This window comes from Symphodus melops (genome assembly GCF_947650265.1).
Source record: "Symphodus melops genome assembly, chromosome: 9".
NCBI lineage: Eukaryota > Metazoa > Chordata > Actinopteri > Labriformes > Labridae > Symphodus > Symphodus melops.
This window is the reverse complement of record NC_136699.1, coordinates 12,480,211-12,501,288: the sequence shown is the minus strand read 5'-3', so window position 1 is coordinate 12,501,288 and position 21,078 is coordinate 12,480,211. Positions and strand designations below refer to the sequence as shown.

General features: G+C 42.1%; 3 protein-coding genes across 25 annotated transcripts in view; all 3 read right to left on the bottom strand.

Moving 5' to 3' along the window:
- The window catches only part of LOC306828998 (protocadherin gamma-A11-like), a gene marked incomplete at its 5' end in the record, with an annotated part of 180,141 nt that overhangs the window by 46,956 nt on the left and 112,107 nt on the right, over positions 1–21,078 (bottom strand). Inside the window, one exon of one of the 23 annotated variants that reach the window (XM_079351810.1) lies at positions 7,233–9,990. The exons of 18 other annotated variants lie outside the window; for them this stretch is intronic. In XM_079351810.1, coding sequence (XP_079207936.1) covers positions 7,233–9,677 — 2,445 coding nt within the window. Of the gene's footprint in view, positions 1–4,423; positions 7,173–7,232; positions 9,991–21,078 lie in introns of those variants that run through there. 4 more of the 23 variants (XM_079351792.1, XM_079351794.1, XM_079351812.1 and 1 more) reach the window with 4 other exon arrangements.
- On the bottom strand, positions 10,024–13,039 carry LOC306829029 (protocadherin beta-16-like). The gene has a single exon (XM_079351847.1). It carries the CDS (start codon positions 12,433–12,435, stop codon positions 10,036–10,038), a length of 2,400 nt encoding a protein of 799 aa, XP_079207973.1. The 5' UTR covers positions 12,436–13,039; the 3' UTR covers positions 10,024–10,035.
- Positions 17,905–21,049, bottom strand: LOC306829016 (protocadherin beta-16-like). The gene has a single exon (XM_079351834.1). It carries the CDS (start codon positions 20,493–20,495, stop codon positions 18,045–18,047), a length of 2,451 nt encoding a protein of 816 aa, XP_079207960.1. The 5' UTR covers positions 20,496–21,049; the 3' UTR covers positions 17,905–18,044.

Below are 21,078 nucleotides of genomic sequence, written 5' to 3'. Positions count from 1 at the left end.
GCTGCACCCATGTGCCCAAAACAGGGGTGTCTCCTGTCCTCTCACTGTCATCACATTCATTGAGCCATCACAGCTCAGAGGCTGTGTCTGCTGCTGACCCCCTGTGGCAAAACCAAAAATGGTACAGTCCTGCCAGTGAGTCAGCTTGTTGCTATGGTAACACTGCCCACCTCCCTTGCTCTGCTTGCATCCCACCCTGCATCCTGAGCTCATGATGGTGACAAAAAGACAGCTACAAAAACAACTTGGAGGATGAAAGAGGAAAAGGAAAAGTCACAGTATTCATTTGGACACACCTTTAAACAGTATTGTTACATCAAAGCATGTGATAAAAGATTACTGAGTGAGAAATAATCTCATGATAAATGGTTGAGCAGTGGTACAAGGGAGATATTTCCTTTTGTCAAGAGCACATCAACCCTCACAGGGATAACATGAAAACTGATGGGATAAAAACAGCTTTTTTTAGACTGCACAAAATGTCTTTCATGGAGCAGTCTCCTTCTCCCTTTCTGTCTCTGCAGCAGAGTGGTGCAGCTGGAGAGGGGGAGGGGAGGGATGCAGAAAATGAGATCAGGAGGAAAAAGGACGGCTGAAGGAAACCAAGAGTGACTTCTGAACAGTGATCATTCAGCTACAAATAGTGTAATGGCAATAAGCCATTTTGTAGTTGTTAAAGTTTCTTAATCAGGATTCAATGCCATAAAAATGAATATAATACATCATAATAATTTAGGAATATGATTCTCATGATACCAGAAAGTTTAACCTTTGTACAATAATAGCAAAAATCACCTGATAGTGATACCACAGCAACACAAATTGAAGTTGTGGGCACAGCACAATGACTATTATCTTGCTCTATTTACCAACAACTGTAAACAAAGTCCACTGTCAAATATATACAAGTACATTGACAACATTTCAGCACCGAAACCAGTTTTTGCATCTTTTTGAGACAGCAATTGCCAACCTGTGAATCTGAATGGGCCATCATTGCTCTGTGCGTGTTTAATGACGACAGTAAACGCACACTTGCTATAACCTTTACTGTCATCATCATGAAGCAGTACACTAAATGACCTTTGAGAGCATATCTTAGTAAAAGCAAATGAGCATATATTTAGACATGTTCATGTGCTTGACACCACTTGGGCATTGTCCAATGTTACAGTATTTTAAGTAATCCCTTGTATAATCCTTGTTAGAGACTCAGCCACTCAAGGACTCCACACATCCACGACTGGGGCACCAACAACATCAACATTTATTTCTCAAGAAAAATGTGTCTGGTGGTCTAACAGGTCTACCACACACTGAGTTTAACTTTGCATATACTTGCTATTAAGGCTCCTTGTTACCCTGCTCTCAAACATAATACACATGTCACTCTGAGATCTGATGAGCTTTATAACCAATATAGTTGCCAAGCAATGTATTACTGATTGCTACATACAAAACACAACATTTACTAATAATGCGTAGCAGACTTAGGATAGAAAATGTAATCTTAATTTGTCCCCCCGAAAGAAAAAAGGATCAGGTTTGCCCAAAAGTAGTGTGGAGAACAGCTTTAATTGGCTCTGTCCTGGATGGATTATAAATGCACCCTTTTCTATAAACAACAGCATATAAGCATATATCACACAAACATCATTTTGACATTTGATATGCCCGGTATATTATTGCCCACTTTTTGCATGTCAGCAGAGTTGGAATTAAGCAACACCCTACAGTCCCTTGTACTTCATCTATCTGGGATGTCCTATAAACAAAAATACAACAAGAGGATTTAACATGCACCCCCCCCCCCCCCCCCCCCCCCCCCCCCCCCCCCAACACACACACACACACAGCGAGGGGTGTGTTGATGAGCTCCTGGGCAAGCACATGGGCAAAGTGCTGCTCACCAGACAGCCTGGCTATGAAGGCATGACACTCAAACAAGAACCGGGGATGGTGGGAACCAGGAGCTTCACATGATGATAGTTTTGTGGTCTGTACCAAGTTAAGAATCCTGATTATTGCGGCTCTGTAAATAATGACTTTCAAGGTAGCATCTTTAATCAACAAGGCACTGAAAGGGAGACAGGATATAAAACAGGCTGAACCATTTAGCTGCTTGTAAAGATTTTTTAGTGAGAATTGACCCCTAAGGAGAAAGTGACCTAAAGAATTTATGGTGCTTCGTAAAAACTTTGATCTATAACAAAGCTGAGAAAAGGAGACATAATTGTATTACACAGGTAAAGCAGACACAGATGTGGCCTTATTATGGCCATAAACTGCTTCCTGTGGATGTGGAGGCTAACACAAATAACCTGGGTTAAAGCTTTGTAGTTTGTAAAACTCGGTTTTCACATACACACAGAACGTTATACAGATTTTAAGAGCAACCAGACGAGGCTGAGTAGGTGATCTAAGGCCCCGTTTACACGGAGACGCTGTGACAGTAAAACGAAACAGTTTAGTAGCGGATTGGCCTTTCGTTCACACGGCGTCAGTGTTTCACGTGGGTGAAAACGCAAGCTTTTGAATTCGACCTCCAGGGTGGAGCGAAAAATGCTTCCTCAGATACTGCACAAAGCTGAGAAAAAGATAACTGCAGACAGACTATCACAACAAAATGATACAAGCATTTCTTTATAACATATGTACACATAGAAGTTTAAGTTTTAACAAGCCTTTTATGTCTATAGTTTTCAAATAAGACTGAAATAATAAAATATACACTTTACCCTCCCACATGAAACATTAATGTTGAAAGATTATTTGTGTTCAATCAACGACACATTCAGGTTTAACTAAAATACAACATGGTGTTTCTATCATTGTTATTTATATAATGTAACTCTTGACAGTAGGAGATTTGCATGAATAACAAATCTAGTCTGTCACAGTGTCAATCCTAAGGCAATGTCTAGGAAGTTTTGTGGACAACTATTTGAACCTCTTCTAGGTTAGTTGTCCTTTGTCACGAAATATATCCATTTATATGCATTCATCCTCTGTCCTTGTTTCTCCCATCCCTTGGCACTGGTTATATAACTGATGCAGCTCTCTACCCCCTCCCTTGTTGCCTCTTGTTTTCTCTTCCTTAGTATTTATGATAAATATCTCTCGCTATCTGTGCACTTTAAAGGGCAGTCATTAATCGCAGCCTTACACAACTGTTTTATACTTCTTTTTGCTCTGTATCTCAGCAGACAAAGAAGCCTGCAGATCAAAATGGCTGCCGTGCATCACCAACACAAATGCAGCACAGGAGTGCTGGAGACTGTGCCGGTTACCACGTGCCTCTTCCCCTCCCCCGCTGCCTCTCTCTTCCTCTCCATCACACTGCTTATCGCCCTCGTTCTCAATCCTCCCACAACCAGCAGTGATCGTTAACTCTGCCTGTCCATCACAATGTCTTTACCTACACAAAATAGGTTCACTCTGTTTCACTGAGTAGATTACATCATCTTCCTTGATTATATTTTGGTTGCTTTAGACATCACTGCTTCCTTTGTGTGTGTATGTATCCTGATGCCTGTGGCTGCAGCATGTTATGAAGGAACTAGGTCACTGAGAAAAGTAGTGCACTGTGTGGCTGTGTGATTTCTCAGCTGGAGAAAACTGGAGCTTTGCTCGAACAGAGATGAAGCCCAGAATCTTTATCTTCCAGATTGCTGTTGTCTTAGATATACAGTGTGTCCAATTGGAAAGTTATAACAACATATTCATACATATACATCGTATGTATTAAATGATATATGTGTCATACAATTACCAGCACTATATGGTTACTGATTAAAATATCAAATACCAATAACATCAACAAAATAATTCTGAATGATTTCATGTCATAAAGTAAGCATATGGAGGAGCTGTCTAAGATAGCTTCCTCCCGATCTGTATCTATCAACATTTACTGTTCAACAACATACCTACACTTGCATCTTTAAAGAAGACACTGTAGTCAAGAAAACCACATTACAGAACAAAATGACACCATTAACCCAATCTGATAATAAACTACACAACTACACAACTCTCAAAAGCTCACTTCAACACAAAAGGATAATCTGATCTTGTTTGATAACACCCTGTCTTCTTTCCCCTATTGCATTCAGAGCTGATGCCTCTCTGCATCACCTCTTCTTCAACCTAATGTGACAGCTCAAGATTAAAAAGTCAACTACATGATGGCTTAACAATGACCATTAATATACATGCAGAGAACAACGATTAAGCAAAGACATTAGTTAACTGTAAACAATGTGAAGAACCACACAAGTAGAAACATACAATGTATCATACAAAGCTTTATATGATGATTGAGAAGTGTATTTTCAGAGCTGGGGTGATTGAATAACACATAAAAAATAAAACAATAGGGTGACAAATGTTAGGAAATAAGCAAGAGAGAGGCTGGTCTCACCTCTGTGAACATATTCTCTGACTCAGTTTTATGTCTTGGCACTGTCCTGGAAGCACTGTGGTCAACACTCAGAGTACTTTGACTGAAGGGTTGGGAACATTTAACATCACTCTTTCGTGAGTCGGTAGTTCCGTACACCTCGTAACTGAAAGCCGGTTTCAGCGTACCGGTGCCTCCCACGTCTGCGTAAAGGGGCGGGTAATACGGGATAACGGGAAGATTCCCACCGGATTTATAAAATACGCGCTCGCGTCTCCATCTGTAGATTTTCACTGATATAATAACCACCACACACGTGATGAAGAGGAAGGACACCACAGCCAAAGCCAGCACTAAGTAAAAAGTCAGGTTGTCATTGTACTCCTTGTCCTGTGTAAAGTCAGTGAACTCAGACAGCACTTCAGGGAAGCTGTCCGCCACCACCACGTTAACAATGACAGTAGCTGAACGAGACGGCTGTCCGTTGTCCTCCACTATAACAGTCAGTCTTTGTTTCACAGCATCTTTATCACTCACTTGGCGGATAGTTCTGATTTCTCCATTCTGTAAGCCCACTTCAAACAGCGCCCTGTCTGTGGCTTTCTGCAGTTTATACGACAGCCAGGCATTCTGTCCAGAGTCCACATCAACAGCCACCACTTTAGTCACCAGATAGCCCACATCTGCTGCACGAGGCACCATCTCAGCCACCACTGATCCACCAGTCTGGACCGGGTACAGGACCTGAGGGGGGTTGTCGTTCTGGTCCTGGATCATTATTTTAACTGTGACGTTGCTACTGAGTGGAGGAGAGCCTCCATCCTGCGCTTTGACGCGGATTTGGAACTGTTTTGTTTGCTCATAGTCAAAGGAACGCACAGCAAGTATCTCCCCACTCTCTGCATTTACTGAAAAATAAGCTGAGGCTGACATCCCATTTAGTTGGCTATCCTCAAGGAAGTAGGAAATGCGGGCATTGTTACCAGAGTCTCTATCACTAGCTCTGACAGAGAGTACTGACATGCCAGGTGAATTGTTTTCAATTATATACGCAGTCATAAAATGTTGTGGGAACATAGGGGCGTGGTCGTTTACGTCCGATATTCTTAAATGAATAGTCTTGTTTGTAGAAAAAGAAGGGGAACCCTCGTCCTTTGCTGTTATTGTTATATTATATTCTGGGATCGTTTCACGGTCCAAAACATCGTCAGAAATCAGGCTATAAAAATTGGCCGACGAGGACTTGATCTTGAAAGGTAAATGTGGGCTAATAAAACACTTAACTTCACCATTTTTACCAGAATCCAAGTCTTTGATGTTAAGCATTGCTATAACAGTTTCTGGAGCTGCATTTTCTGGTATTGGATTGGAGAGTGAAATAATGCTTATTACAGGGGCATTATCATTAAGGTCCGTAACCTCGATTAGCACCTTGCTTGTGTCAGTCAAACCTCCTTTGTCAGTAGCTTCAATATCAATCTCATAATGTTTTACTTTTTCATAATCTAACACACCCATTACGCTCATTTCACCGGTATGAGGGTCCATATTAAACAGGGAGGATGCGCTGTCTGTATTCTGGGAGAACGAATATACAACCTCCTCGTTTGCTCCCTTGTCATTATCAGTGGCTCTAACTGTTAACATGACAGTGCCTTTGGACGCGTTTTCAGGAACTGGTACTCTGTAAACAGACTGGGTGAATATCGGGGAATTGTCATTTGCATCCAAAACGAAGACGCTTATTTTCACAGAACCCGATTTCTGAGGATTTCCACCGTCAAATGCTGTCAGGGTTAATTTATGCTCCTCTTGATTTTCTCTATCAAGAGATGTGTGGAGAACCATTTCAATATATTTTGTTCCATCAGACCGAGAAACTATATTTAATTTGAAATGATCAGCAGGGTTGAGCTTGTATGTTTGAATGGTGTTATGTGCTACATCGGGATCTCTGGCACTCTCAAGAGCATAGCGAGCCCCCTGTGAAGCAGACTCACTAACCTGGAAACTATATTCTTTTTTCGGAAAAAACGGAGCGTTATCATTAATATCTGTAATCTCTACATCAATTCGATGCAACTCCATTGGATTCTCTAAAATAATCTGGAAATGGAGAGAACATGGAGACACTTGCTTGCACAATTCTTCTCTGTCAATTCTTTTTGCCACAACCAGAGTTCCCTTTTCTGCATTCAGACCAATGTACTCACTGCCGTCCTCGGTAAATATCCTTGCTCTCCCAGATTTCAATCGTGTAATATCCAAACCCAGATCCTGGATAATATTCCCGACTACCGAGCCTGTGGCCATCTCCTCAGGTATAGAATACCGGACCTGCCCAATAGCGATTTCTGCGACACAAATGCAGACAAGCAGCCGCCACCATAACAAAGATTTCTTAATGGGAGCACAACAATGAACACCCATCATCACGAGAGCCTTCGCAAGATTCATGTGAGAAAAAGGACGGTGGGAAACTGTTTGATCACGAGCTCATTTCAGACTATCGTGTGCCTCGCTCTGTCAGTCTACAGTTGCGATTAAAATGGAGCCCAAATAACGCATCAGACTAAAGAGGGAGGAATTGGTTCAGGAAAGGTGCCTTTTTACACACACTAACCAACAGCGGCACTAAGGGGCATGAAGGGAAATTGCAGAAAGAGCTGTACGGATTAAGATCACTTCATATGACGGGTAGAAAACAGACAAACAGACAGCTAGATACTTTAATGCGGTGTCTCTGTCCATGGTGCTGGAACAGAAATTATAAAAATATATTGGTTCTATCATGGTTTCTATAATGGTTGTGCATTTAGCAATTCCTAACCTCTAGAGGAGAGTCTGGTTCATCCAGGATGCTCTTCTCACTCTGTATCCTCTGCATGGTTCCTGTAGAACTGGGGTCCATTATCAGCACGTTCTGACTACCAGCTCTGCCGAACTTACAGTCACTCTTCCTGGAGTCAGTCGTCCTGCACACCTCGTAATTGTACACGTGCTGGAGAGTCCCTGTGCCCAAAGTGTCTGAGTAACGTGGTGGATAATATGGAATCACAGGGAGGTTGGAGTGATACAGGATGCGAGACTGTCTCCATCTGTAGATTTTCACTGATATAATAACCACCACACACGTGATGAAGAGGAAGGACACCACAGCCAAAGCCAGCACTAAGTAAAAAGTCAGGTTGTCATTGTACTCCTTGTCCTGTGTAAAGTCAGTGAACTCAGACAGCACTTCAGGGAAGCTGTCCGCCACCACCACGTTAACAATGACAGTAGCTGAACGAGACGGCTGTCCGTTGTCCTCCACTATAACAGTCAGTCTTTGTTTCACAGCATCTTTATCACTCACTTGGCGGATAGTTCTGATTTCTCCATTCTGTAAGCCCACTTCAAACAGCGCCCTGTCTGTGGCTTTCTGCAGTTTATACGACAGCCAGGCATTCTGTCCAGAGTCCACATCAACAGCCACCACTTTAGTCACCAGATAGCCCACATCTGCTGCACGAGGCACCATCTCAGCCACCACTGATCCACCAGTCTGGACCGGGTACAGGACCTGAGGGGGGTTGTCGTTCTGGTCCTGGATCATTATTTTAACTGTGACGTTGCTACTGAGTGGAGGAGAGCCTCCATCCTGCGCTTTGACGCGGATTTGGAACTGTTTTGTTTGCTCATAGTCAAAGGAACGCACAGCAAGTATCTCCCCACTCTCTGCATTTACTGAAAAATAAGCTGAGGCTGACATCCCATTTAGTTGGCTATCCTCAAGGAAGTAGGAAATGCGGGCATTGTTACCAGAGTCTCTATCACTAGCTCTGACAGAGAGTACTGACATGCCAGGTGAATTGTTTTCAATTATATACGCAGTCATAAAATGTTGTGGGAACATAGGGGCGTGGTCGTTTACGTCCGATATTCTTAAATGAATAGTCTTGTTTGTAGAAAAAGAAGGGGAACCCTCGTCCTTTGCTGTTATTGTTATATTATATTCTGGGATCGTTTCACGGTCCAAAACATCGTCAGAAATCAGGCTATAAAAATTGGCCGACGAGGACTTGATCTTGAAAGGTAAATGTGGGCTAATAAAACACTTAACTTCACCATTTTTACCAGAATCCAAGTCTTTGATGTTAAGCATTGCTATAACAGTTTCTGGAGCTGCATTTTCTGGTATTGGATTGGAGAGTGAAATAATGCTTATTACAGGGGCATTATCATTAAGGTCCGTAACCTCGATTAGCACCTTGCTTGTGTCAGTCAAACCTCCTTTGTCAGTAGCTTCAATATCAATCTCATAATGTTTTACTTTTTCATAATCTAACACACCCATTACGCTCATTTCACCGGTATGAGGGTCCATATTAAACAGGGAGGATGCGCTGTCTGTATTCTGGGAGAACGAATATACAACCTCCTCGTTTGCTCCCTTGTCATTATCAGTGGCTCTAACTGTTAACATGACAGTGCCTTTGGACGCGTTTTCAGGAACTGGTACTCTGTAAACAGACTGGGTGAATATCGGGGAATTGTCATTTGCATCCAAAACGAAGACGCTTATTTTCACAGAACCCGATTTCTGAGGATTTCCACCGTCAAATGCTGTCAGGGTTAATTTATGCTCCTCTTGATTTTCTCTATCAAGAGATGTGTGGAGAACCATTTCAATATATTTTGTTCCATCAGACCGAGAAACTATATTTAATTTGAAATGATCAGCAGGGTTGAGCTTGTATGTTTGAATGGTGTTATGTGCTACATCGGGATCTCTGGCACTCTCAAGAGCATAGCGAGCCCCCTGTGAAGCAGACTCACTAACCTGGAAACTATATTCTTTTTTCGGAAAAAACGGAGCGTTATCATTAATATCTGTAATCTCTACATCAATTCGATGCAACTCCATTGGATTCTCTAAAATAATCTGGAAATGGAGAGAACATGGAGACACTTGCTTGCACAATTCTTCTCTGTCAATTCTTTTTGCCACAACCAGAGTTCCCTTTTCTGCATTCAGACCAATGTACTCACTGCCGTCCTCGGTAAATATCCTTGCTCTCCCAGATTTCAATCGTGTAATATCCAAACCCAGATCCTGGATAATATTCCCGACTACCGAGCCTGTGGCCATCTCCTCAGGTATAGAATACCGGACCTGCCCAATAGCGATTTCTGCGACACAAATGCAGACAAGCAGCCGCCACCATAACAAAGATTTCTTAATGGGAGCACAACAATGAACACCCATCATCACGAGAGCCTTCGCAAGATTCATGTGAGAAAAAGGACGGTGGGAAACTGTTTGATCACGAGCTCATTTCAGACTATCGTGTGCCTCGCTCTGTCAGTCTACAGTTGCGATTAAAATGGAGCCCAAATAACGCATCAGACTAAAGAGGGAGGAATTGGTTCAGGAAAGGTGCCTTTTTACACACACTAACCAACAGCGGCACTAAGGGGCATGAAGGGAAATTGCAGAAAGAGCTGTACGGATTAAGATCACTTCATATGACGGGTAGAAAACAGACAAACAGACAGCTAGATACTTTAATGCGGTGTCTCTGTCCATGGTGCTGGAACAGAAATTATAAAAATATATTGGTTCTATCATGGTTTCTATAATGGTTGTGCATTTAGCAATTCCTAACCTCTAGAGGAGAGTCTGGTTCATCCAGGATGCTCTTCTCACTCTGTATCCTCTGCATGGTTCCTGTAGAACTGGGGTCCATTATCAGCACGTTCTGACTACCAGCTCTGCCGAACTTACAGTCACTCTTCCTGGAGTCAGTCGTCCTGCACACCTCGTAATTGTACACGTGCTGGAGAGTCCCTGTGCCCAAAGTGTCTGAGTAACGTGGTGGATAATATGGAATCACAGGGAGGTTGGAGTGATACAGGATGCGAGACTGTCTCCATCTGTAGATTTTCACTGATATAATAACCACCACACACGTGATGAAGAGGAAGGACACCACAGCCAAAGCCAGCACTAAGTAAAAAGTCAGGTTGTCATTGTACTCCTTGTCCTGTGTAAAGTCAGTGAACTCAGACAGCACTTCAGGGAAGCTGTCCGCCACCACCACGTTAACAATGACAGTAGCTGAACGAGACGGCTGTCCGTTGTCCTCCACTATAACAGTCAGTCTTTGTTTCACAGCATCTTTATCACTCACTTGGCGGATAGTTCTGATTTCTCCATTCTGTAAGCCCACTTCAAACAGCGCCCTGTCTGTGGCTTTCTGCAGTTTATACGACAGCCAGGCATTCTGTCCAGAGTCCACATCAACAGCCACCACTTTAGTCACCAGATAGCCCACATCTGCTGCACGAGGCACCATCTCAGCCACCACTGATCCACCAGTCTGGACTGGGTACAGGACCTGAGGGGGGTTGTCGTTCTGGTCCTGGATCACTATTTTCACTGTCACGTTGCTGCTGAGTGGAGGAGAGCCTCCATCCTGAGCTTTGACGCGGAAGTGGAAGTCTTTGATCTGCTCGTAGTCAAAAGAGCGCACTGCATGGATGACTCCACTATCAGCACTGACGGACACATATGAGGAGACTGACACTCCGTTAACAGAGGAGTCCTCCAGGATGTAAGAAACACGGGCATTCTGGTTCCAGTCAGCGTCTCTGGCTTTAACGGTGAATATAGAGAAGCCTGGTGTGTTGTTTTCTACAATGTAGGCCTCATATGAGCTCCTCTCAAAGACAGGCGAGTTGTCATTCACATCAGAGATCTGTAAGGTGAGAGTGACGCTGCTGGAGAGGGAGGGCACTCCCTCATCAGAACACGTCACTGTGATGTTATACTGAGAAGCGACCTCTCTGTCAATGTCACTCTCTGTAACCAAACTATAGAAATCATTGTTTGTAGCTTTCATCACAAAAGGAATGTTATCATTTATATTACACTGGACTATGCCATTTTCACCGGAGTCTGCGTCCTTAATATTAATCATTGTTACAACAGTTCCGGGCTGGGCATCTTCTGATATTATGTTTGATTTAGACATTATTTTAATATCAGGCTTATTGTCATTCATGTCAATTACGTCAATCATGACTTTACATGAATCAACCAGTCCTCCGTCATCACTTGCTCTAATGTTTATCTGAAAGGTTGTGGCTTTTTCATAGTCAACATTTCCTATTAGCTGAACTTCACCACTTTGGTCACTGACTTGAAATATCCCACGGGTATGATCTACAATATTTGAAATAGAGTAAGTTATTCTACCATTAGATCCGTGATCTGCATCTGTAGCAGTAACAGTCACGATAATTGTGCCAACAGGGGCGTTTTCTTGTATAGAGGCTTTATAAATAGGCTGTGTAAAAACAGGAGCATTATCATTAACGTCTAAAACGGTGATCAGAATCTGCATTGTACCTGTCATCTGCGGCTCACCCCCGTCCACTGCCGTCAGAACCAGAGAAAGCTGTTCGTGTTTTTCTCTGTCTAAAGGTTTCTCTAAAACCATTTCGACGTTCTTCGTCCCATCTGCTTGATCATGTAATTTTACAACAAAATTGTCAGTCGGTTCGAGTTTATATGTCTGCAAGCCGTTTGATCCAACATCAGGATCAATTGCTCGCTCTAAAATGAATTTAGCACCACTAACAGCAGATTCACTGATCTTAAATTTAACTTCGTTCTTTTCAAATGACGGAGAGTTATCATTAACATCTGTGATCTCAATAGTAACACTGTAAAATTCCATCGGATTCTCTAATATAATTTGAAAATGCAACGCGCAAGGCGTCTTTTGTCCACACAGCGCCTCTCTGTCTATCTTTTCTCTGATGAGGAGAACTCCTCTGTCGTTGTTCAGCTCAATATATCCGTCACTTTCTCGAGTAAAAATGCGAGCCTTACCCGATTTTAGTCTTTTTACATTTAAGCCAAAATCCTGTGCCATGTTTCCAACCAGAGAACCTTTTGGCATTTCCTCAGGAATCGAGTAGCTAACCTGCCCAAGTACCGAGCCGGCAGAGAGGACAGAGAAAAACAACAGTACTCGCCCTGCCATTGTTCTGACCGACGTTACTCCAGTTAGAGATGTGTCTGCTCTTGGAACGTTTGTATACCGATGTCGTCCTTACAGGTCGTTTAAAGCATATTTCCAACTTCGAATAGAATACGTGGTTCTGTTTCTCCGCAAAAATGCACAGTGTGTTTCGCTCCAGTCGCTTTCTCTGCATATAAAAAAGATAGTAGGAGGTACAAAACGTCTGCGGTAAATCTATTACAGACTGGCCAACAGCGGCACTGTGAGTTCATGAAGTAAAATTGCATGACAGATTTCACATTAGCTTGTCTGAACAAAACAAATAAGCAAAAAAACCCCAAAAGAGCAAACAAAGCCGGCTCTTGTTTGAACAATTGAAATTACAACAATTTGCGTGTAAGCGTTTCAGTAGTTAGAGGACTATTAAAACGCTATAAAAGCTCAAGTCCATCTATCATTTGACATTAATCTTAACGATAAGAATTATGGGTAAAACGTTGAAAAATAAAGTATTTGCAAAAAAAGTCTTTGATTTGTGGTAATGTGACCCGGAAAACATTGTTGGAAGGAGGACGCTCTCCAAGGTCCTGAAAACCTCCAGACATGTATACAATGTCTGATTTACACTAAGAACAGAAAGTTAGTGAAGTCTAACCTCTAGAGGAGAGTCTGGTTCATCCAGGATGTTCTTCTCACTCTGCATCCTCTGCATGGTTCCTGTAGAACTGGGGTCCATTATCAGCACGTTCTGACTACCAGCTCTGCCGAACTTACAGTCACTCTTCCTGGAGTCAGTCGTCCTGCACACCTCGTAATTGTACACGTGCTGGAGAGTCCCTGTGCCCAAAGTGTCTGAGTAACGTGGTGGATAATATGGAATCACAGGGAGGTTGGAGTGATACAGGATGCGAGACTGTCTCCATCTGTAGATTTTCACTGATATAATAACCACCACACACGTGATGAAGAGGAAGGACACTACAGCCAAAGCCAGCACTAAGTAAAAAGTCAAGTTGTCATTGTACTCCTTGTCGTGTGTAAAGTCAGTGAACTCAGACAGCACTTCAGGGAAGCTGTCCGCCACCACCACGTTAACAATGACTGTAGCTGAACGAGACGGCTGTCCGTTGTCCTCCACTATAACAGCCAGTCTTTGTTTCACAGCATCTTTATCACTCACTTGGCGGATAGTTCTGATTTCTCCATTCTGTGAGCCCACTTCAAACAGCGCCCTGTCTGTGGCTTTCTGCAGTTTATACGACAGCCAGGCATTCTGTCCAGAGTCCACATCAACAGCCACCACTTTAGTCACCAGATAGCCCACATCTGCTGCACGAGGCACCATCTCAGCCACCACTGATCCACCAGTCTGGACTGGGTACAGGACCTGAGGGGGGTTGTCGTTCTGGTCCTGGATCACTATCTTCACTGTCACGTTGCTACTAAGTGGAGGAGAGCCTCCATCCTGAGCTTTGACGCGGAACTGGAAGTCTTTGATCTGCTCGTAGTCAAAAGAGCGCACTGCATGGATGACTCCACTATCAGCACTGACGGACACATATGAGGAGACTGGCACTCCGTTAACAGAGGAGTCCTCCAGGATGTAAGACACACGCGCATTCTGGTTCCAGTCAGCGTCTCTGGCTTTCACTGTGAATATAGAGAGGCCTGGTGTGTTGTTTTCTACAATGTAGGCCTCATATGAGCTCCTCTCAAAGACAGGCGCGTTGTCATTCACATCAGAGATCTGTAAGGTGAGAGTGACGCTGCTGGAGAGGGAGGGCACTCCCTCATCAGAACATGTCACTGTGATGTTATATTGAGAAGCGACCTCTCTGTCTAAATCACTATCTGTTACTAAACTATAAAAATTGTTTGATGAAGATTTCAGAACAAAAGGGATGTCATCATTTATAAAACACTTAACTCTACCATTGTCGCCTGAGTCTGGGTCTTGAATATTTATCATCGTAACGACTGTGTTAGGGATTGCACTTTCGGATATAGTAGCTGATTTAGACATTATTTTGATCGTTGGCTCATTGTCATTCACATCAACTACATCTACGATCACTTTGCAGGTATCTGTCAGTCCCCCGTTATCTCTCGCCCGGACATTAATCTGAAAATGTATTTTCTTTTCATAGTCCAGGCTTCCAATGACTTTTACCTCACCATTTTCCTCGTTAACTTCAAACATGTGTCTGACGTCATCAAGAGTGTTTGTGATTGAATAAGTTAACTTTCCATTTAGACCATGATCAGCATCTGAAGCACTCACTGTTGTCACGATCATGCCTTTCGCAGCGTTTTCAGGGACAGTTCCTTTGTATACCGGTTGTGTAAAAACAGGTGCATTGTCGTTAACATCTAAAACTGTGATGAGAATCTGCATTGTTCCGGACATCTGAGGCTCTCCTCCATCTACAGCAGTCAGTGCTAAAGAAATTAACTCATTCTCCTCTCTGTCTAGTGGTTTTTGGAGGACCATTTCTACATTCTTTGTTCCATCAGCTTGGTTGTGCAGTTTAAGTAAAAAATTATGACTTGGTTTTGAGTCATTCCTAGCGTTCGGTGACATTTGAGTCCCCATGACATATTATGGTGTATTTTGTTTAAAACTGGGTCAATACTCTTTTTGAAACGTTTTTCTTCAAGTATAAATCTTACTCTACCATAGAAAAAAAGGATATATCCTCAGAATTGATTGTTTTAAATTAAATGTTCTCATGTTAGTGAAGGGCAGGTTAAAATGCCATGTCCCCAGTCATGTTTACGCAACTAAAATTGCATAAATATGGCATAAATATAAAAAAAAATTGAGATTTCTTTTTATTGGTATATAGTCTTTTTTTAAATGTTGCTCATCATATAATAGTTTTTGTCATTTATATAATTTTAATGCATAAAATCATTAAAAGACACTGTGTCCCTGAATTGACTGTCCACCCTGTTACTCTGGTGAGAGTCCCTTTGGACGAGCCCCCTAAATGTTCCCATGGTAACAGAACTCTTAGGCTATGCTCTCAAGAAGTGATACATTTTTGGAGGGAAACATCAACAAGAAGCCCAGTGAGTATCACTCTTTTATCAACCTTTTTTTCAATGTTTTAGAATTGTTTATAGATGTGGTAAAGCATAACATGTCCACTCTGTTACCCTTATATTTAGTGGAAAACAGTATTTTTTTGTGGTATTGAAAATATTGCTGATAAATATGTACAAAATACTCCTTAATGGTCGTTTTGTATTAGGTTGTTTTCCTTCATAGGGGTAGAAATGGCTAGGTTTAGGATAAAATGTCCCCCCTGTTACCGTCCACCCTGTTACTGTTATGATCAGTAACAGGGTGGACACGGTGAATGAATTTGTGTTTACAGCATGTTTTGACATTTGTTATAAGTGTATTATGTATTATCTATTATAATCATTATTTAAAAATCAATTATTTAAATCAGTATACATGTATTTGTTAGAAAAATGGCACCAATGTCTGCTGCGGAAAAGCAGCAGCGTTACAGGGCACGTCGTGATGCAGACCCTGTGAAAAGGTTAAATTACCTCAAAACAGAGAGGGAGAAATGGAGAAGGGACAGGGAGGAAGGAAGGAAAAAGAAAATATCAGAACAAATGCCTTATCAAGGAGCCACTACCTCTGAATAAGAGGTCATTCAAGCTTGAGAAGAAACTATGGAGTTTCTTAGAAAAGAATCTTGGGATCTGGTTAGGAAAATAGTTTGCGTTTCCTCAAACATCTGTTGGTTAGTAACAGTAATTTTTTTTCCTATGTTGTTTAATGGGTAGGGAGTAAATATGAAGTTTGAGGTGGAAAGGTTCCTGTTTTGGTCAGGCGGTGGGGTAGATGAATTGTATTTCTTTAATAATAGGAACTTATTTGGTAATTTTGTTTATTTGTTAAGATCCCCAGTAGCTTCTGTGTTAAACAGTAGCTACTCTTCCTGGGGTCTCCATATTTTCATTGACAATATTTCATTAAATGGTGCATGTGTGTGTGTGTGTCCACCCTGTTACCCATGTGTTTTTGGGATATTAATAAAATAAAATACAACAATATGATGTTTATCTTTGTGGTTATTTGCAGGGAATAAATTGGTGAAATACAATCAATTAAAACATTTTTCAAATTCCATCAAACTTCCTTTTATTTCTAAAAGACATATGTAAGAATTACGTTTTACGTCAAGCTATAACAGCTTTTTCAAGATAAAGCTTGTTCAAGAAGAAAAATGTTACAATGCTTTTCCAGTGTAAAGAAAGGGACATTTGAGCTTTAAGAAAATGTAATTAAGAATATGACTGGGTTTTCAAAACAATACGTAATAGAGATGATAATGTCTGGTAACAGGGTGGACATTTGACCTCTGTCACACGGAAAGAATCTATCTAAAATTAATAGATTATAATATCCTGAGCTGGACTAATATCATTTTCTGATAGTTTATAAAGCCCTCCTTCAGATCAAATGTTGAAATCATGAACATTTTGACATTTTTTTTTGAAAAGGTATCGAGCTGAAATGGCACCGAATAGCAGGAATGACTCTTTTAGCACATAACTTTGGAGACCATTTAAACCGGCATCCAAATCCACAGCTCTTTCTAAATCAAATTTTGCCCCAACAACCGCAGACTCGCTTATTATAAATTTGATTTCATTTTTTTCAAATTTTGGTGCATTATCGTTAACATCCGTAATTTCAACAGTGACACTGTAAAATTCCATAGGATTTTCCAACACAATCTGAAAGTGTACGGCACACGGCGTCTTATCCCCGCACAGCGCCTCTCTGTCTATTCTCTCTTTAATAAGGAGGACTCCTCTGTCGCTGTTCAACTCGATGTATTCACTGCTGTCACCAGAATAAACACGAGCGTTACCCTGCCTTAGTCGTTTAACGTCTAAACCTAAATCCTGTGCTATGTTTCCAACCAAAGAGCCTTTCGCCATTTCCTCCGGGATAGAATAGCTGACCTGCCCGGAGACAGAGCTAAAGGAAAGGATCGAAATGAACAACAGTACTTGCCGTCTCATTGTTTGTTATTACCACGACAAGAAGACCCGGTAACCACGTACACAAATGTGTCAAAAAAAAGGTAAAGAATTCAATCCACAAGTAAATAAAATAACAGTCCGAGAATTTGAAGGAAAAGATCGGTAGTCGTGCCTGCCAGACGTGTTTCCACTCTTCAACCGAAGACAATGCAATCTGCGCCTACCCTTACTCGAAAAACGAATTGAAGAGGCGGTGCTGCTGTAAATATGCTACCACTGCAAACGACAAGGCAACAGCGGCCCATTGAGTTCAGAAAGTAAAACTGCAGAAAAAAACTGATCTGAGTAGGGAGAGATGAAGAGTAAATAAAATAACTTTAAAAGGTTGTAATTACATTTTAACATAAAAAAGGTAGAACATATCTAAAATATTAAACTATATAAATGTGTAGGTAACGTTTCAAAAGCTGCAAAACGTTAATGATATGATGATATACATTTTGTATTTTAAATTCGTCAGACTTCTTTGGATGAATATGAACGTAGCTTCATGTAGCTCTCCAAGGTACTGAAGAAGAAAAGACCAAACGAATGAACCCAAAGAAAGCCTATTTTGTTCAAACGTTTGGTAAAGATTGATGTAAAATTAGGGACAGAAGTCTAACCTCTAGGGGAGAGTCTGGTTCATCCAGGATGTTCTTCTCACTCTGTATCCTCTGCATGGTTCCTGTAGAACTGGGGTCCATTATCAGCACGTTCTGACTACCAGCTCTGCCGAACTTACAGTCACTCTTCCTGGAGTCAGTCGTCCTGCACACCTCGTAATTGTACACGTGCTGGAGAGTCCCTGTGCCCAAAGTGTCTGAGTAACGTGGTGGATAATATGGAATCACAGGGAGGTTGGAGTGATACAGGATGCGAGACTGTCTCCATCTGTAGATTTTCACTGATATAATCACCACCACACACGTGATGAAGAGGAAGGACACCACAGCCAAAGCCAGCACTAAGTAAAAAGTCAGGTTGTCATTGTACTCCTTGTCGTGCGTAAAGTCAGTGAACTCAGACAGCACTTCAGGGAAGGTGTCCGCCACCACCACGTTAACAATGACTGTAGCTGAACGAGACGGCTGTCCGTTGTCCTCCACTATAACAGTCAGTCTTTGTTTCACAGCATCTTTATCACTCACTTGGCGGATAGTTCTGATTTCTCCATTCTGTAAGCCCACTTCAAACAGCGCCCTGTCTGTGGCTTTCTGCAGTTTATACGACAGCCAGGCATTCTGTCCAGAGTCCACATCAACAGCCACCACTTTAGTCACCAGGTAGCCCACAGCTGCTGCACGAGGCACCATCTCAGCCACCACTGATCCACCACTCTGGACTGGGTACAGGACCTGAGGGGGGTTGTCGTTCTGGTCCTGGATCACTATCTTCACTGTCACGTTGCTGCTGAGTGGAGGAGAGCCTCCATCCTGAGCTTTGACGAGGAAGTGGAAGTCTTTGATCTGCTCGTAGTCAAAAGAGCGCACTGCATGGATGACTCCACTATCAGCACTGACGGACACATATGAGGAGACTGGCACTCCGTTAACAGAGGAGTCCTCCAGGATGTAAGACACACGCGCATTCTGGTTCCAGTCTGCGTCTCTGGCTTTCACTGTGAATATAGAGAGGCCTGGTGTGTTGTTTTCTACAATGTAGGCCTCATATGAGCTCCTCTCAAAGACAGGCGCGTTGTCATTCACATCAGAGATCTGTAAGGTGAGAGTGACGCTGCTGGAGAGGGAGGGCACTCCCTCATCAGAACACGTCACTGTGATATTGTACTCAGACGCTACTTCTCTGTCTAAATCACTGTCTGTCAAGATGCTATAGAAATTACTAGATGAGGGGGATATTTTAAATGGTATGGTCTTACCAATAACACACCGGACCTTCCCGTTTTCTTCAGAATCGGGATCATATACACTCATAACTGCTACCACTGTACTTGATCGCGAATCTTCTCCTATTGAATTTGATGAGGAGATCATATTTATGACGGGCGTGTTATCATTGATGTCGCCAACATCGATGATCACTTTGCTAGATTCAGATAAACCACCTCGGTCAACTGCCTCTATATCAATCTCGTACTTTTTGGCCTTTTCATAATCAATAGGACCATTTAACGTGAGCTCGCCCTGCTCTGTAATGTGAAATAGTTCTGAAATGCTCCTCATGCTGTTCACAATTACGTAGCTCACCTCTCCGTTTGAACCTTTGTCTGCATCGGTGGCACTGACTTTTGTTACGAGTGTTCCTTTAGGCGAGTTTTCTTTCACACTTGCTTTGTACACGTTTTGCGTAAAAACAGGAGCGTTATCATTTACGTCTAAGATAGTAATATGAATTTGCATAGTCCCAGACCTCTGCGGCTCTCCCCCATCTACAGCTGTTAACAACAATGAGGCAACCTCCTGTCTCTCTCTGTCCAAAGGTTTCTGTAAAATCATCTCGACCTTTTTACCACCATCAGACTGACTGTGTAATTTAAGAACGAAATGATCATTGGGCTTTAGTGTATAGCTCTGAAGACCATTCAGTCCTATATCAGCGTCTATTGCTTTCTCGAGTACGAATTTTGAGCCGATAAACGCAGACTCGCTAATTTCAAACCGCCTTTCTTTCTTTTCGAACAACGGGGCATTGTCATTAATGTCAGTGATCTCAACGGTAATCTGGAAAATTTCAATCGGGTTTTCTAAGGCAATCTGAAAATGCAAAGCGCAAGGCGTCGTCTGACCACAGAGAGCTTCACGGTCTATTCTCTGACTGATAATGAGGAGCCCATTTTCCTTGTTAAGCTGGATGTATTCTGCGCTGTCTCCAGTGTGGATCCGAGCTTTACCCGCTTGCAGTCGTCTGACGTCTACACCCAAATCCTGAGCTATGTTACCGACCAACGATCCTTTTGCCATTTCTTCAGGAATAGAGTAGCTGACCTGACCGAGCACCGAACTCAGACAGAGGACCGAGAAAAACAACAGTACTTGCCGTCTCATTGTTCTCTCAGGCTCGCCCATCGAAAAGATGGTTAAGTGTTTTTTTTCCCTTCCTTCCGTAAAGGCGTCTTTAAATGGAATCAAAAGCACACTCCGTTCTGTTTAGAAAAATTGATGATGAAAATATTCCAACTTGATATGCTTTACATGTTATTCACCCATGATCGACTGTGCTATGATTCGAAGATGTCCCTTGATGAAGGAGAGGGGATGTCCCAGTATATAAATGTAAAATGAAACTCGAAGACGCTGGTAGACAGCGGCCCACAGAGTACACAACATGAAACTACATGAGTTTTTAAAAAAACGAAAACAGTGTTAAGTCTGTTGAAACTTAAGTTTACTGTTCAAGCCACAATACAAAGAACTGCTACGAATACCAAATGAATAGAAAAAGCTTGCTAAAGAGCTCAGTAGTATTCCAAAATGATATACAAAAATTCACACATGTAAAGGGTAATTATCTGTACTTTAAAGTAAGGAGGACAGTGTCTAAATGAGAAAAGAACAGGAGGGAGTCTTTTACATCGCTGTCCAAGGTACTGAAATTGCATGAATAGCAAGGCCAAAGTAAAACAACGAATATGAGTTGAGATTAAAAAAT